An 18,289-nucleotide genomic window follows, 5' to 3' on the forward strand; every position below is an offset into this window, starting at 1 on the left:
GTTGACTGCCCAGGTGAATGAATGAATGACCTTTATTAGGAAGACTGCCCAGGTGAAAATATTTTTTCTAGTTAGATTATTAAACCAGAATTTTTTTTCTAGGTAGAATTTTTTCTAGCTAGAAATCGGTAGAATTTGTAGCCAGAAATTCCGTTTCTAGCTCATTTCTAGCGAGTGTACGCGTTCGATGTGCTGCCGGGGAACAACTGCCGTGTTTAATTCTTTACGAATGGATTTACTTTTTTTATTTACTGTAATAAAGTCCCGGCATGAGCCTACTTGTGGCTTTGCCTCTACGGAAGCAAATTATACCGGGCATTCACGCCTCCAGTAGCATCCGTGAGTGAAGGAATTTTTAATTTAGGCGGCCTATTCTGTTTCCTATATTTTGCACCCCAAATGATTTTGAGCCTCACTTGCAGAATGTGCATGACATTGCCAGGCCGATAAGTAATACAAGAAAGGCGAGCTTTTTTTTTTTTTTTTTTTTGGGGGGGGGGGGGGGGGAGAGTTCAAGAAAGTTTGGAAAATAAAAATGAAAACGCATTTCCCTAGGCGGGAGTCACGACAGTGGTTTAGCCAGGCGAAGTTATATCACATAAAAGTGTTTAAAACGAAGCAACACACCTGCGAGTTTAAGTTCTGCGTCTCAGTTTCAAGTACTTCGAAGCCTGGCGCTTTCGAGTGTTGCTGCTGTTAAGAAAAAAGCGTGTCGTTGTTTTAAAAGCAGTGAGCTCTGCTGCCACATTTTTGCAGTGGTCAGGGCAGCCAAGCTGGAGCTCCCTTTTTGCCTTTACCACCTCCACAATATCAAGGCTCAGACACGTAGTGAAGGCATTTTCTAAATCAGCCACGAACTGGTATGGAAGCGCAGAGGGGTTGGTATAGGAGCTAGACAGCACTCGCAATAACTATTTTTCTGACGATTGCATATCCCTTGCTGCTGTATGGGAGCATCACGGAAACGCAAAACACGCAGAAAATGCAAGGCCTCGACTATAAACAGACAGACCGCGCGCCGCCAACGCATCGCACATCCGCTTATCGTCTGCGCCGCTAGCAGACGGTACAGCGCAACTTTGTAGACGTTGCCCGATGGCTCGAACGGGTCTGATAAGCGACAAAGCGTCCCTAGAAAGGTACAGAGACAGCAAAAGCGAGTTTATTTCTTCCATAAGGTTAATTACTGTGCCACACTAAAAAAACGGCAGCGGCAATACCTGGCGAGGCCCCAAGCAATGGCCCGTTCAACGGCGGCACCGTTCGAAGAAGGCGCAGTGGCGCCCCTGGCGGCGGTAGACGCGTTTTGCTTCAGCCGAGCGCTGCAGAGCGGCACCCGTTCGCGCCACTGGATCAAGCTATTCTAGTTCGCTGTTGCCCGTACCAAGTGTGGCTTGCCCGTTGAGCTGCTTTTTATGGCCTTCACGAAGTGCTTCACGGAGGCGTGGGTTTCTCTGCGAAGGGGGCAGCAACGGTTTGGGTATGATATGCAGGGATTAAGACACGTGATGTCGACCGATTTTCATCTTTCCCGCCGCGGACCTCTTATTCACGAATTAGTAGTGGTCGCCCTATGATTCGTTCGCAGCTGCGCTATGTTTCGAAACGGCTGGCTCAAACACCGCCAGCCTGACTTCAGCTTAAAAAACAAAAAAAAAAGTTTATTAAACATCTTGGTCCTGGCCTTCAAACCTCTATGCTTCAAACAACCCCTCCAAAAATGATTTCATTGGCGTGTATTGACAGCATGGATTGCTAGAATGACCACCGGCCATATTGGCTCGATTTTCGTCTTAGCAGAGTGGCGCAGTGGAAGCGTGCTGGGCCCATAACCCAGAGGTCCGTGGATCGAAACCACGCTCTGCTACTTTTTTTTTTTTGCCGGCTATTTGAAGAATACCTTACATATCCCATCTGTAAAGTTCGCCCTCCTGCAAAATTCTGGCGTCTTTTTATAGTGCAACTTATTGAGTTTAGCCCATCAATGTACTCATAACCAGTCTTTTTGACCGCCCTTAGCCCGAGTGCGGTTCGTGTTGATTCGAGCTGCGTTGACCAGCCCAGATGGAAGTGTTTGTTCACTGCTTTTTGGTCTTGCCGATTTTTTTCAGTGGGAGAGAACCAGGGGCGGATCCAGAAAGGGTGGCCCTGGATCGGGGAAAGAGTTTTTCCAGCGCCTTAGCGCGCCTGAGAGATGCGTATAAAACCAGCTCAGCGTTCATCAATTGTCTCAATCGATAAAAGCTGGTGCCAATCACCCATACTATCATATCTCTTGGCCGACAAAAGATTTCTTTGCGGGGACACAGAGATGATGGGGCGCTCTTGAAATATGGTGAAATTAACTTTTCTTCTTTCGTGAACTAAGGAAATTTCAGGGCACTTTTACACTTCTGGGTTGAAAGCGGAGACAAGGAGCTTGCTGAACACCTTACTCGTTCGTCACGCAGGGAAACGTACATCAGCAAGACCACTCAGAACAAACCTATATATCCAGTTGCGGTGCTGAAATCAGCTCGATCATCACATAAAAGGCTAAAACTGCGGTTTTATACAGCATATCGTATGTTTGATGAGGCTACAGATACCTCCCATGTGCACTAAGCGTAACTAGCGCTGGTATTGCGCTACGTGCATAACTTGAATTTATCTCTTTGAGGAAGCGATGTGCCGAGCACTCCGAGGCAATGAAGCACTCATGGGAAACCTTCCGCACGAAGTCCGTAAAAACATTACGGTAAACACCCTGCCCTGTAATATGCACCCCGGGTACCACGCCGACAAGAGGGAAGCCAAAGCAAAAGCCATATACAAGATTTATGGCAATCAACCAACAACGGCGTCTACGGACGCGGCGTCTTATCCGGGTAGGTCCGTGACGGTTTCCACCATAGTCGTCGAAAACAAGCACCGTTACAGCCTCTCGCTTGCTGATGACAATACTACACAACCAAAGGAAGTGGCAATCACCCTCGCCATCGTACAAACTAATGCAGCGGTCATTGTCACTGACTCGCAGCAGGCTTGTCGGAATTTCGCCAGGGGACACCTGCACACAACAACTCTATGCATCATCCAGCAGCAGCCCCTGAAGAGGCTAATCAGAATTGTATGGGCTCCGGCACATCACGGTGTCCCTGGAAACGAGGCGGCGGACGCCATCACTCGAGAATCGACCCACCGAGCGGGCGCCGAGAGCAGCATTGCCGAACACAAGCGCATGCAGCCCTTGACCTCTTACGCAGAGATCACGCAGCACTACAGGCTGTCGCATCAGACACTCGCTCTCCCCCACAAATCTCTACCCCGAGAGCACGAACGTCATTTACGTGCTCTCCAGACGAATACATTCCCCCATCCTATCCGGCTTCACCTTTTCAACCGACAGAACACCCCGCTTTGCCAATTTTGCGGAGAACCCGGAACGCTACGCCAGTTGGTCGGAGGGTGTGACCAATCCCGACTGATTCCTCCCAACCTGCAACTTTCTACTGTCGAGCTTTGGGAGAGCACCTTGGCGAGCACCAGCCTGGACGACCAGCTTCGGCTGGCTCAAAGGGCTGTCTATGCTGCCCACGCTCAAGGCATCCTGAACTGAGGACGCCTCCTTTAAGCTTCAGTACAATCCCCCCTGTTGATTTAAATAAACGTTTATTCTCTCTCCAATTTAAGTGTCCACGAGCCAACCATTACAGGTAAAAAACTGGGTCGTGCCGTTTTCACCATCCTAGAAAGGCATGGACTGATTTTAAAGAACTGTGTCGGAGTCGGGACAGGTGGTTGTAGCGCTATGGAGTCTGAAACAAAGGAACTGGTAACATAGATTCAAAGAAGTGTGCCGCATGCTCTAAGATGCCCATACTACAATCACGCGCTAATTTATCAATTTTGATATCACCTGAAGTGCAAGATGTCTGGAATGCTGTCGGTGTGATAAAGGAAGCAATTGCATTCTTCACAGCTTTGTCTAAAAGGATAGAAGTTCTCAAATGGATGTTTGGAGGGCAACTCACAGGATTCTGTGAAAAACGATGGGTCAGACAGATGTTCGCCTGAAGCGCACACCAAAAAGACAGGCTTGATCCCAAAATATATCTACGAGTGACGTTAACACTTACTACACACCGTCTATGTGCCTCTTAGGACAATGTGATCGTGGACATCATCCAAAGATTTTTTCTATCTCAGATGCTGGATATATTCCAGCTCTTTTCTTTGTTGTCTTCTAATTTAGTACGTGCTAGTTTCATGTCCTACCGCCTGATTTGCAGCAGCCTTGCATTGAAGTATGGCTCAATTACTCGCATGCCACCGATTAATCCTGAACAGGTGGAACTTTGGAAACTGGGAGATTAGATTTGGCACTTTGACTTTGACTCAGGGTGCATGAGAGAAAGCTTCGCGTTGTAACCCTTTTTCTCTATAAAAAGGGGCTGTGATAGTTTTTATTTATTTTTAATGTACTGGTGCTGTCGCCCAGCTTTGTATATTCTTCCGGAAAACTGCATGCTCTCGAAAGCCTCCGCATTAAACTAGAACAGTTAGCTCGGACGCTTACTGCATAGCGTTAAATGTCCGGGTCGCAGAAGAGCCAGTGAAAAATCGGTGTGAGCAAAAAATCTCGTAGTGCCACCTTGCAGCTCCCACCAGAACCCCAGGTATGGTAGTTAACACTGCTCCAACAGGTACCGTGCAAGCAGGATTTTCATGTGACGTGAACAGGACCAATAACGTCGTCCCGTTCCACGCTTGAAGGCCAAGTGTCCTAGAAATTTTTATTTCGTGCTTACTGGGTATGCCATGATGCAGCTCCATTCAAATTCTCAACCAGGATAAGCCCGCATTACCTCACCCACCAACCTTACTAGTGGAAAGCTTAGAAAGCGAACAAGCAACGAGACTTTGAAATTATTTTTCTCACACTGGATATAGTCAAAACTCATAATGAAGCCCTCAACATGAGCAAGAGGGAGAAATCCCACCCAGTTCTTCAGAACAGCTTCGTCGGCTTAACGAGGTGGCAGCAGATCTGGGCTTCCTGACACTCCGAGTGCCTACGCAGACCCAACGGAGGTTTTAACGATAAACCATACTTTGTTTCCAGCACACAAGAGGTGTCAGAGGGTGCCGACGACCCAGAAACTGTTGAAGCTCCTGTGCCCGCTCCAGGCCAGGTGATGGATGCTATTGACTTGCTCAGGCGGTTTGCTGCAGGCTCCTCAAGAAGAAACCGAGGGCGGGTTGAACGCGCTTTCGTGCTACGAGAAGTTTATCTGCTCTGCTAACGAAGCACTTGCAGTCGGAAATCTGAGGCTTTTTTGCCAAGGTATAATTTTGGTGCTCCAGAACCACCAGTTTTATTGCACACTTATTTTTGCCACAGATTCTTGGCGCATTGCTTAATTATTGGCAGATGAGCACCGCGGCCACCGCAATTATGTCACGGTAGCTGCTGGGATGCACCTCTATTTAAACATCGTTTATGGAATCAACTGCACGTAAAATGACAATTCTGATTTTACAAAGTTCTAGTTTTAACAAAGTAATTCAGTTTCCGGTGACTTCATTAAATCAATTTGTAACTGTGTTATTTTACTGGTTTGGAATCGCTGCCCAACAGCACTGCAACGCACCATCGTGAAAGCTTGCGATGACGAACTACAGTACTGGTCTGTGTCCACAGATGGGCACCACTTTGCCATTACCCTTGCTACGGCTAGCTTTCTAAATCCACAAACACCAACCACTGCTCCTCCTCATTTGTATGATACCTCCAAAACTAGTTTCACCTAGGCTCTTCATGGTTCTCGCCTTTTCCTAATTATTGCACGAGCGATAAATGGCCCACGACGGCAAAATTTTTGCCTTTAATCCGTCAAAAGAGAGCGACATGAGAGAATGACAGGGTGTATGCGGAGAGAGGCGATGTCAAGCTAAGCTGGCAGGTATGCCATGCCAATGTCATCGCATTACTGCTGGTTTTGCTTCGGAAAGCAGCGGCTTCTCGCTGCCTGATGCGCCCATCATCAGACATCGCAGTGTAATGATAGTAAAATGATAGAAGTAAATGATAGTCACATGGGGATGATCTCACGTGCTTCTTTAGGGGACCATTTGCTTTATTTTCTGGACCATGTGTTGCTTTTCTTCCCTAAACTTACCTTTTTATCTTGTTCGACTCGGCACACAAAACAATACCACATCGGCTTCGACATCGTTTGAGCACTTCCACAAATCCAATGCACCTTGTCATGAATTACTAAGCACACTGGACAGCTCAAGAGCCCACTTCAACAGTCAAACTTCGAGAAAATATAAAAACAAAAAGGGGGCACTTACAATGAATAGAGGCAACACAACAACCACATTACAAGAGAAAGTGAGAAACTCTCAAGCAATGACAAAATATCAGACTGCCACATTCACAGCAAGCACACTTGCCAGCCCTTGCCAAGCGTCAGTGACTAATTATTTCATGATGCCCATAACCCTTTCATTAGCTATGTTTGCTGTGCACAGGCTCCAAAGTTTTGATACATGCAGAAGAAACTACGTAAGCCACCCAATTACTATTCCCAACAAATGATTTATTAAGGATTTCTTTGCAGACAAGTACAGACTTCCCTTCAGTACATATAATATGAGCACTGCATAATGCAAAAAAAAAAAAAAGCAAAATTTAACTAACTGGAGCTTGGTGAATTCTGGTTTATTTCAGCAAAGTTTCAGTGTTCAGCCACAATCAAATACTACATATTTCAGCCAACACGGATGACAGAGACTGACTAAACAAAGTTGCGAACCCCATCGCTCATCGAATATGAAACCAGCACTTCTTTAAGAAGACTGAACCCACATTTAAAGCAAGCGTTATAGCGACTTCACACAGAGCAACGCTATGCCTACAGTTTTTAGCCGTTCTCTAATAGAGAAGCCATTTGACGCGCAACATTGTATTGGTGCTCATGCACATATTAAAACCTTTCCAAGTGTCCTTAACAAGACCGCATTAAAAAACTGGGGGCCCTTCGAAGCAGTGGCTTCGGCTCATAACCAAAACTGCACTTCAGTTATCAACATAGTACTTGTTCCGAACGCAAAACGAAATGAGCTACGATCCGCACAGCCAAGAGGCTAGGTGGTAGTGATGAGCTCCATGGGGAAGTGTCCCGTGTCCCCAAGTGACCGTAGGGACACCCGCCCAGATGGCCGGATGCACACCACCGTGATGCTGCAGTGGGCCAATGAGATACGGCACCAGGCTTCTGGAGGAAACTGCATTGCCCTGAAAAATAAGGAAAAGAAAAGAGAAACACCGAAAATATTTAAAGGCCAACTGCACTCAAATTTTCGACAACCAAATCGTACACAAAAAATGGGTGCGAAATGCAAAATATTATGTTTCAAACATGAACGTGCGCGCCGCAAACGGCTCACAACATTGGCATTTTCGGTACCGAAACTGAATAGAAAAGGCGGTCGTTACCGGCGGCCAGACGTGACATTTGCGATGGAACGGAAGCGGCCGTGCTAGAAAAGGCGGCCACTCAAAACAGCCTTCGAATGCGTGTGGTTGCGTCGCATTTCGCACTGTTATTTCCGCAGAAGAACTCCCAGTAACGTTTGCTCAGGATAATGGAGTTAGGCGCAATTCCGACATAGCGTTGCTATCAATTGAAATGAAGTAAACCGTACGACAGTTCTTTTTCCATCAGAATAACTGCCGTTGTAGCAATCCTTGGCAGTGCGAGTAAAAAAGCGGGCCCAGATTTACAAAGCTAGTAGCTCGTACGATATCGAGAAGCAGCTTTGGTTAGCCAGTACCTCGGCTGTTACATCGCTCTCTTTCAAGGGAATAAATCACATGCGGGCGGAGATCAATCACTATTTTTACTATACATTACATGCGAACAGTTTCACTCAGTATTGTTCACCTTGCTGCACATCGAGAATTGAATTATAAAAGGGATCTAAAACTATAAGCCAGCTTCCACAGCTAAATGATGCACTAAAACACGAAAAAAGTTACCTATCTACCGCTGTGTTCTACTTTCACCAGAGACATGTGCTGTTGAAAACATTTTACTTTCAAGTAAACTAAATATAGAGCACTGCAAAAGTAAATACTTCATTTGGGAATTGGAAAAAAAAAAAGCTTATTGTTCATGAGAGGAGCAGTTTTGTTAGCTTTCGCACTTCGCGAAGACGATGGCTGATATTTGTGTGGATGTATTTGTTACCACGAGCAAGGCTGATTTTGGTTTACTTAGAGAGTGAGGCAAAACTCACACAAATGTTTATATCCACATGTACAACAACTCTAGTATGGTTGGAAAACTTTGGCCCAGTTCAAATATTGAAAATATTGGATGTGGAAGTGCAAGTGGTCAAGAAATCATAAAAGATCCTTTTTTTCTGTGATAGATGCAATAGGAATGACAAATATAAGCCAAGTGTGCGTGCTGCGCCGTTCTTTTTAGCAGAAATATTAATTTCAAGTAAAAACCGTTTTGCTAACTCCAGAATGTTCACAATTACGTAAATTGTTTGCAGACTTCTAATCTCTTTTATTGCACTGAAAAAAAAAAAAAAAAGTGAAAATTGCTACCTATATAGTTAATTTTAAACATGCGATGGCTACGGCGGTACAGCGCAGTGGTGTAGCAGAGAAACCCCGGGAGAATGCGTCCCTGCACCCGGCGGAGTGTCGTGCAAGTTGCCGGAGAAGTGCGAGCTTCACGGGACAGGTTCCCCAACCTCCGTCACGGGTCGCTCAGAACTTGTTTGGCGACTGTCCGCCAGGTGCAAACGTCGTCTGCACAGAGCTACTCTGAACGACGGTACCTAGTGTGCTCTGTGCTTACGAAGCTTAGTATTTCGCCATGGTGATTTTAAGAGCCTGGACTACTTATTTGGATCAAATTTGGACAAAGAAAAATTTGAGTGGAGCGGCAGCACCTGCAAGGGAGCCTCCCCATGCTGGCACAGACTCCCAAAATATTATTTCTCGATGCACTGTACAGTCAATCCTTGTACTGATAACACCCTTACACTGTTACCTAACCTTCAGGTAATGCTCAGGCAAATCGCGAGATTAAAAAAAAAAAAAAACTGGTGTCATTTGCGACTGATTCGCAAACTACAGCTGTGACATCGCGTGGGTCTGTAACTGAGCGACTGAAACGGGCCACAGTGATAGGAGTGATACAGTAACTGCCTAAGCAGTCCGTTCATACACGCATCAAATTTACAAGAACCGCACTGGTGCTCACCTGCATATCCAGTAACGTATGACGTTGCCATGGCACACAATGAGTTCGTGAGAGTCCTCCTTTTGACTGGGAGGGGCACGATAAAAATACTTGCGGAAGCCAGCCTCTATCCGGGCACCGTCTGTAAAAAACTGGAGACATGCAAGAGGCGCACTTAGTCTGGTCCCCACATTCAATTAACTCCTGAAAGGCCCGCCAGGAAAAGAAATCGGAAGGCAGCGGAAGGTTGCTTGCTGGGGTACCGGCAGTCTCACGAAGCAAGAGAGCAAAAAGCTAGGACAAAAGACACTCGAAGTTTCCTTAAACCACTTCTCTACTGCTGCCCATTCGAGAGGTGGCAGACGTTAAAGAAGCCATGAAGAGAAAATACAACTTCGTGTAATTTGAAAGAACTAGGATTCAGTATCTCCCTCAGCACCATTACAGCCCCAAAAGATGTTTTTTTAACGAAAAAAAAAAGCAAGAAGTATTTAAAAACTTTCAAATTCTGCGCCACAGTGACGTGTTATGAGCAAGAATGACGTCATACGGGCCAACAATAAAACAATTTTCAGTGCATTAACTGCACGTTAGCATTCAAGTGATGCGGTCAAATGAAACTAGAGGCCCCATTACAGACGTCCAGTCATGTGTCGTCGCGACAGGTCAGTTAGGCGGCCACCAATCGCACAAACAAGGTTCCGTGACGTCATAGAAAAGTTGCAGGAAATTGGCTAGGGGGTCGCGACTGCTTCACACGTTTTCTTTAATATCTCCGTTATTTGTTCGAAGATTGCGATGATATTGGTATCATTGTTATCGGGACTAAGCAGTCTTTCTAATAAACCCAACTTGTATTTTGTCTTCATGGCTCCTTTAAAGGAGCCATGAAGACAAACCACACGTTTGGTCCATTAGAAAGACTACGACGTTGTGAGAAAAATGACACCAATTTTATCGCAAACCACTTGAATACTAATACCCCTGTCACACAGCAGATATAATGACATTTGGAGCAAATGTCATTCGCTCTAAATGTTATTAATTCGGTGCTACACGAGAATGGCGAATGACATTTGAGGCGAATGACAGTTTGTGGCTAACTAAGGTTTGGGAGCTCATTCAGCAGCCAAATGAGTAGCCTTGACAGCAGTGGCGCGTCACTAGACAAGAAAGTTGAGTAATAAACCAAAGAATACTGTTTCTAAAAACTCTCAGTAAACATTTTTCCCTTCATGCTTTCAAATGAAGAAAAAGTACTAACAAAAAAAGAAAATCTCATCCCCAATGCACGGGCCACCCTAATATGGATTTTTTGCGGACTTGTCTCGGCTTGTGATTCTAATGACGTCACCTAAGCCGGTGATTTTCTTACTTTTATTTTTAAAAAAATATTTCTTCGTTATGTTTTAAAAAATATTATGTGTGAAAACATTCTAGATGCACTTGAAATATAATTTTTCGGTTTTGCGAGCTCACTAATCATCGCCGCTGTCACTATCAAATGGCATTTGTTTTGCCGTGTAGACCCGCACGATCAAACCGAATGTCATTAACAGCTAATGTCATTCACTTCGAATGACATTACATTTGACATGCGACAGGGGTATAACATGCAGTTAACACACCAAAAACTCTGTTTTTAGTGCTGGACCATATTACTTCTTGACTACCCGTACCTCGTCATTAACGTAAAATTTAAAATTTATTCAACATTTCTTGCATTTCTATGGTAAAAAAAGGTGTCTTTGGTGGCTCGAATGGTGCTGAGTGAGTTACCAAAATAAACGAACTTGTATTTTGTCTTCACGGCCCCTTTAAAGGTCCCGGCTGTGGTGGTGACGCTAACAGCTCTCCCGCAAACTGGCGACTCCAGCCCGTTAGGAACTCTTGCAACCACCTTGGCCTCGGGCTTCCAGTCTCCGTACGGGGGCTCCGGGGGAATGGGTGCTCCTTCCCGGATCAGCTCGCAGGGCTGCAGCGGGAGGGGCTCGAGATGCTTGTGGACCAGCATGGCCGTCTCGATGGCTCGCGTCATGGTCGAGTGGACCAGTCGCTTGAAAGGAATGCCCAGCTGCTTGAGCCGCTGGCCTGTGAGGTCAGCCTGCTTGCGGCCTGCATCGCAGCACACCAGAAAGGGAACCAAATCAGACGACATATTTTTTAAGAACGTTAACGGACATTTCGATTAAACCATCAAAAGCTCAGCGATATTTTACGACGCTCACTACCGTACTTTCTTTACCAGTCTCATTCCTACAATGATGAAACAGAGTCGCTATGGCGCTCGCACAGCATCTTGAACAATGCCTTTGGGAACAACACTGCTGTATAGGTTTCAATGTCCTCGTTTTAGCTTCCATGACCTCAGCTACAACAGCAGTATAATAAAACAAGGAAAAATTATTTTGCTCAGTTTTTACGGACACAGGGCATATTAATTTGTGGAGTTAATATAAATACACATGTGCTGACAATGCAAATGATAACGTTAGTAATAGCACAACCTTGCCCACCACCTGACTCCATAGCAATGCACTTAAATGAGGCCGCCCGAGGCCACTGGCTCAAGGAGTGCCCAACATATATGTAAGAAGGCTGATGCAAATCTGAGAACGGACATGATGCCACAACCAGTGATATGCGATATTACGACCGGCATTGATGTCGCTTCCAATTACGACGTCAAGTCTGTCTCCAGATCAATAACCAACATGGCACTTTCCATCATGCAACCCCAAGTAGTAGTTGGCAAAGATGCCACCTAAGCAGCAGCACTGCCTAAACAAAAGGAGACTGGAACGAGCAAAAGTACTCACTAGAATTGCTCTCGTTACCTATGCTAAGTACATATTGTACACCTTTGGTAAACACTCATGTCTTGCTAAAAAGAGCGTCTATCAATTTTTGTAAATTATGACAAATTACGGGCACAGGGTAAGGCGAAATTAAAAAAAAAAACATTACTTTTTTTTTCCTTCGCAATTAGGGAAGTTCATTTCTTTATGCACATTTTCCATCATCACACTTTTCTTAGAAAGTCGTATTTCTGGCTCAGAAACAGTTTTTCCATAGGCAAGTAGTAAGTGACCACATTCCCTTTTAGAATGTGCTCCGTGTTTATCGTCTTTTTTTCCATCAAGAAACTTCCAGCTTCACATCGAAACGCTTTTATGGAATGAGCTGCAGTATTAAGAAATAGCTTGGAAACCATTGCATAGCTGATTTTTCAGTCAAGGCAATCCAAAGATGCTGTGCACGTTTTTTCCACACTCGTGCGTCGAAACCACGCACCAAAAAAAGTCTCAGTTGGGCTTCACACTCTCACGATTGCAACATTGGATGCTGTTCTTTCATTCAATGATGATAGCAACGCACGAGCCAGCATTTTGAAATCATTCGGATCAAACCTTGGGCACAACACCACCATCAAGTGGTGGAAAAAAGGTTGATCACAAGCGAAGATACTTTGTGAACAGAGTTGCACGACAGCCCACAAAAGAGGCAAGGAAAGACAGACAGGCTGAAAAGCAAAAAAAATTACTTTGACGGTGATTACGCATGGTGCTTACTAAATAAATGACTCGAGTGGTGTCTGTGGCTAAAAATTATTGTTCTTCACCTCATTTCTTACTTTAAACTCAGTTATCTCAAAATGTTTTTTATTACATAGGTACTATCATTTCCTATACGCCTCGAGCGCGGCCTGTAGGGGCGCCACTGAAATCCCCCTAGCGGCCCGCTTCGAAAGCAGGCGCGGGAGTCCCCGGCCCGCTCCTCACTGTCGCCGTAGCTTTTGGGGCTCGTTCAAGACAGCGATTTACCGTTTGTCCGCGTTCGAAATACCGAATAACGTGGAGCAGGCACTCTGTTTGGAAGCGTGGTATGTTCACGAGAGTATAAACGTTTATGAGGCGATCTTAGTGAGATCTATATGAGCGCCGGGGCCCGGGCGTGTGTCACAGGCCGGCGTCCCGAAGCCAGAATTTGCATGCAGCTGATTGCAATTCCGCTGCCTTGAAATTTCGTGACTGTGTCTTCGTAAGCAGTGTTTCCTCCGATGGTCATGTAGCGGCCATACACACTATGATGTGAATCGACTTTGTGCACTTAGAAAATCTAGCGGAGCACTCATACCTGACAGCACGCAAGTTACGCCTGCCAATATCACATATCAGATATTGATCAGTACCATGAACAAGCCAATGCGGCATAAATTTCACAAACATTGTACCAAAGAAGTACGATGGATAATGCAAAATTACACTCCGGAGTCAGCACACGACGACAAATTTAATGCTGGGTCGTCTTGTCCCGAGGTGAGCGCTCGCAAAGATTGATCTGTTACATTTATCCTCCACGAGAAGCGCGAAGATGGGCTTATAGAGTAATCCGCGTCCGTGACCAAACTCTTCTTCGAAACATCGTCATATGAGTCATGACACAGGGAGACTGCAGAATCTAGCATAAACCGAAATCAGAGACCCTTATCAGATACGACACTCTTCCAACGAGCCCGTGTGTACGAGATTTCGGCGCGCGTTAAGGCTCGAGGTGGTCAAAATTAATCCGGAGCCTCCACTACGGCGTGCCTTATCGTCTCCGTTGCGTCGGCGGGTTAAACCCTGCAATCAATCAATCAACTCTTCCAACGACACCTCGTATCGCTTGTGAACTGCCTACCCTGTATTCTTCAAAAAATGAGTCCGCCGAGTGATCAGCCGTTTTTCAAGGCGAAAAACAAACGAAAAGGGAACACGCAGCTTGTGTGTGTGATTACTAAAACGTTCAGTCGTTGATTTCGCTCCGCATTTGTAAACAACGATAGTTGAGCGTCCTCCTCCTAATCCCCCCCCCCCCCCATGTCTAGCGAAATATCAGTGCATTTCGCATCTAGTTGGTCTGGTGGATACTACCTTGCTCAAACAAACGTCTTTAGCATTTCAGAAGCTGCACTCGTTTTTTTTTATTCCCGTACGACTATTCTATTTATTCCTTTCTGCAGACCATTCATTTTCCCGTGGTTTCATTAACATATACCTTGGTTCTTACTATAAGGCATGAGTGGGCACATATCTGACTTAAGATTTTCTTTTCTGTACTTAACATTTTCGCGTGGCTTATATTCCCATAAAAGGCACAAGTTTTTGTCAGCTATTGGGTTATCACGTCCCCGAAACATATTTTTCTACGACGTACATATTCGAAGCAAAGCCGCATTTGTTGTCTGCGCTGCAAAACGAACCAACCTCTTACAGTGAATTCACTTATGCACAGTGAATAGAATTCACTTGTGCTGACGTGTTCGAAGGTGACAGCGGTGATATGCTGCTGCCATCGCCGACGCCCGCAAGAGCGGCCAAGAAGCGCGCAGAACCGCCTCCCCGGGTAGCTCTTGTTGGCGTTAGAGCGCTCTACCAAGACGCAGCTGTTTTTTTAAGTGCCCTAAACGTGCAGTTAGTTTACAGACGTCACCATAACAAGTTGTTTAGAGCGCGGAAAGGCAAAGAGAAGCGAAAGAAAACCAAAACACTGCATGACCACATATCAGCCACGCAGCGCTAATCCCGCAAACGCCGCGGAGAAGCGGCGGCAGGCGGCGCAGCGATCGCGAATCTCGAGGCGTATACCTCCCACGATAACCACCTTATTTCTTTTTCTTGTCATCTACATAAGTAGTCGCATCTACTGTGCCAGAATTGAAAATGTGCACGAAGCAGTTTTCTTGTTACACAATTTTCCAAATTGCAAACAAAGCCAAAATTTTGGTACTGGCAAAAAAAAAAAAAAAAAATTCATAAAAAAGTTTATCTTAGTTTGATTTTCCTCATTCTGGTACAGTTAAAACAGCCCAAAATTTGAAAGAAAATATATGTGTTGTGTAGATACCTTAAGTAGATGCCGAGAAAAATGTACCTCAAAATGGCCAAAAATGCATGGGAAGTATAGGGCTTACCCTGTGCCCTTAACTGGGCTACTACAGCAATACAGGCTCTTGTCAGCCAAGTTCGCCTGGAGAATGCGGTGCCAACCATGGAAGCATCGCACAACGATGGGACAGTGCGTAATTTTGGTAAATATATCAGCAATGGCAGATGCAGGTGTTGCAGACATGCTCCACAGTGAGATGCAGCCTAAATGCGACAGCCCTGGCATTGGTACCAATTTCAGCTAACCAATTTCAAAAATCAATATATAAAAATTAAGTGCAAGCACCATTATAAAAATCGTACACAGGGTACTGTGCATAATCTGCTTGTCTATAACACTCCAGCGACCATCTCCAGACTAACGCGCAACACCTGCAAGTGCTGGTTGCACCCTGTTTGAGACCATCATCATTTGTAGCCTAATCAACGCGATTGCTGTCTCTTTCCTTGATTTACCATTCGCCTTGGCCTTGCACTTGGTTTCACCATCAGAAGCACTGTCTGCGGTGATGGGCCGAAAAACAAAAGCAATTAACTACTCCCCTCAGTGCGCGCTGTGCATTTTCTTTGGTTCATTGCTAGTTGTTGCCTCACTGTCCTGCCAATCTGATCCATTCGTAGTGTACCATGTTCAAATTTCTACACAGGGGCTCGCTGCTTACTTATGACGAAGAAATACCATAAAACGCTATGCGCCATACTCATGTTCATTAATTGACACGAAATTGCGCGTGAACCATGTGAGCAATGGTTTACGACGATTGTTCTTTTTTCTGACAGAAAACAAAACTTTTGAAATGAAATGATGTCTTCAAACTTTGTATATACCTTCGAACACACTGAGAAAAGGTTGAGAAAATGCAAGAAGATGTGGCATACACAAGCCGAACAAAAAAATGTTACGGGGCCACCTAAACTTTCCGTTACGGTGTGAGAATGCGTGAGCCTCACTTTTTGTTGAGTCGGGAAACCACATGTATGGGTGGGTAGGTTGACACCGCTCTCATTTAGAACTGGTGAAATGGCCATGATCCAGTGACGGCTGCTGTCAGCAGTCAATTGGGAAGTCATGGGGGCACATATACGTATACACGTTCGCTCCCAACAGCAACTCTGACTCGAGGTTTCCGGCTACATGAAGCGAATGAAAATTTCTATGACAAATTCTGCCGATGAGGCACTGCGGTTGCCACTTTTTTTCGCCAAATGAGCCAAGCAATGCTTCAGCGATGTTCTCGCATACACAACAAGGGGTCCTTCTTTTAAAAGGAGCGAGGTGGAGTTTAGGAAGTAGCAAGCCAAACCGTGTGCAGAAATTCGATTATGGTGCACACGCGATACACACATGCACCGGGTGAGTGGTACGATGATGAAACAATTTGGCTGCACACCAAAGGCAATGCACGTGAATGCGCAGCCCACACCACGGCGAGTTACCTCTCTTTTGTTTCCTGACAACGAACTAAGTGAGAGAGAGAGAGACATCAATCGCATCAACTGGGCCCCACACACTCACATGGTCTCAAACGAGGCGCTTTCAGCAGATCTCGCCCAAGCAGCCAGTACACATATTACAGACAAGCAGTTTGCACATTGTGCTCGTACCATGCGATTGACGACTTTTCATTGCATCGAAACTAGAGTTCATGCACGTAGCTCCCTTCGGAGGTCTTGTAATCACTAACCACAACCAAAACTGTACGTATGCCCTCTGGCAGCAAAATACGATTCCCATGACTTCATTTAAAAGCACAAAGTATCCATGGGCTGCAATTATGGGGCGTAAAATTACACGCCAGTGTCCCGCCCAATTCAACATTTTTACAAGTATCCCAAGACTGCGAGACAAGAGACACAAAAAAAACAAAAAAACAGGAAGCAAAACACAAGCCACATTTAACACGGCTTCTCTCACCCATGGTTGATATTGAGGTACATGTTTAGTGCACTCCTGAATATAAGCACGTTCAAGCACTCCTTGGTCCGCAATGTAGTTGCTCCGTAAAGTTTTGTGTTTGTGCTGCTTTGATAAACCATTCAGTTCAATTACATTCCATCGTGAATAGATACTAAGTAGCCATTTAAATTTGAGAAAATGCAACACATATTAACAGCACTGAAACTCACCGAGTTCTGTTAAATAACACTCTTTATCCGACTCCCCTTGTAGATTGTATTGGCCGTGTCGGATTAAGTAAAGGTACCGCGAAGCTACGGGCTTGTTTTTCTGCAATTCTTCATTGTAGCGATTCTGTTCCTCCACCGAGGAATTTTTCGGAGGCTTTGCGCAGAATTCAGGGTCTCGTCTGCAATGTAATAAAGTAAAGAAAAGACATATGACACACAAAGCACTCGCAAATGAGCCAACAGGCGAATAATAATTTGTTATGTGAATGGACTTAACAAGTATGCCCATTACTCTGTAAAGCTGTTAGTACTATGCCAACCGCATTCTGTCGTCTGCATTTGTCACTGCCGGAGGAGGAGCGGGAACTGACAGCGACGATTGACAGCTCCTCGCGGAGCGTGCAATTGGCAATTGTTGTACGGTCTCAGCCCGGACGGCTTGCTGTAGTACTCCTCCAACCCTCTCTTTCTTTCCTTTTTTTCACTTCAACGAATAACAAGCCCGCCTAAGAAGGAAAAAACAACTGCATGCTAGACGTCGCGGTGAACCGATGCATTACGAAACCTCAAAATGTGAACATTTAAAAGAGCTCGCGTTTTATCCGCCGGCGGGGTGCGTACCTGTCCCAGTTGCTGTCCCACTGAACGGTAGGCTGGAAGTTCGTAGTCCACGACGCGTGCACTTTACGTTTTTTTGCTTCTTCGCTGTACACCACAAAGGCCGCTACGCTTCCACCGACAATGCCTACACTCGCAACAACGCGCCGAAACATTACAGCCGTTTGGGGTATAAACAGTATTCACGCGTAACTATGTCCCACGAGGCCGGCTGATGAAAGCGCAAGCAGCTGGGGCTGGGCGAAGAGCGAAGACAACGCAAACACGCTCGGCCACTGAAAGCCACCGGCGCAAATCTGCCTAGCACGTGACTTTACTGTAGAAGTAGAGAAACGCTGCTAGTGATGCCCTCAGTTCCCGCGG

At 45.5% G+C, this 18,289-nt stretch overlaps 1 protein-coding gene and 1 non-coding gene across 3 annotated transcripts; one reads left to right on the forward strand and one right to left on the reverse strand.

Annotated features, from left to right (window-relative positions):
* Nucleotides 1–1,795: 1,795 nt before the first annotated feature.
* Nucleotides 1,796–1,867, forward strand: Trnam-cau (transfer RNA methionine (anticodon CAU)). The gene has a single exon. It is a non-coding gene; the product is annotated as a tRNA-Met (tRNA).
* A 4,633-nt stretch (nt 1,868–6,500) lies between these two features.
* On the reverse strand, nt 6,501–18,219 carry LOC144145817 (serine/threonine-protein phosphatase Pgam5, mitochondrial-like). Of its 2 annotated transcripts, none has more exons than XM_077677574.1 (5): nt 17,930–18,219; nt 17,309–17,487; nt 11,152–11,366; nt 9,273–9,403; nt 6,501–7,285 (listed from the first exon to the last, which is right to left on the reverse strand). In XM_077677574.1, exons 1-5 carry the CDS (start codon nt 18,079–18,081, stop codon nt 7,135–7,137), a joined length of 828 nt encoding a protein of 275 aa, XP_077533700.1. In that variant the 5' UTR covers nt 18,082–18,219; the 3' UTR covers nt 6,501–7,134. The 2 variants fall into 2 exon arrangements, with proteins under 2 accessions (XP_077533700.1, XP_077533699.1); XM_077677573.1 differs by having other exon boundaries at nt 11,149–11,366.
* Nucleotides 18,220–18,289: the final 70 nt, after the last annotated feature.

This window comes from Haemaphysalis longicornis, unplaced genomic scaffold, assembly GCF_048455015.1.
Source record: "Haemaphysalis longicornis isolate Haplotype H1 unplaced genomic scaffold, Haemaphysalis longicornis Haplotype H1 scaffold_7, whole genome shotgun sequence".
NCBI lineage: Eukaryota > Metazoa > Arthropoda > Arachnida > Ixodida > Ixodidae > Haemaphysalis > Haemaphysalis longicornis.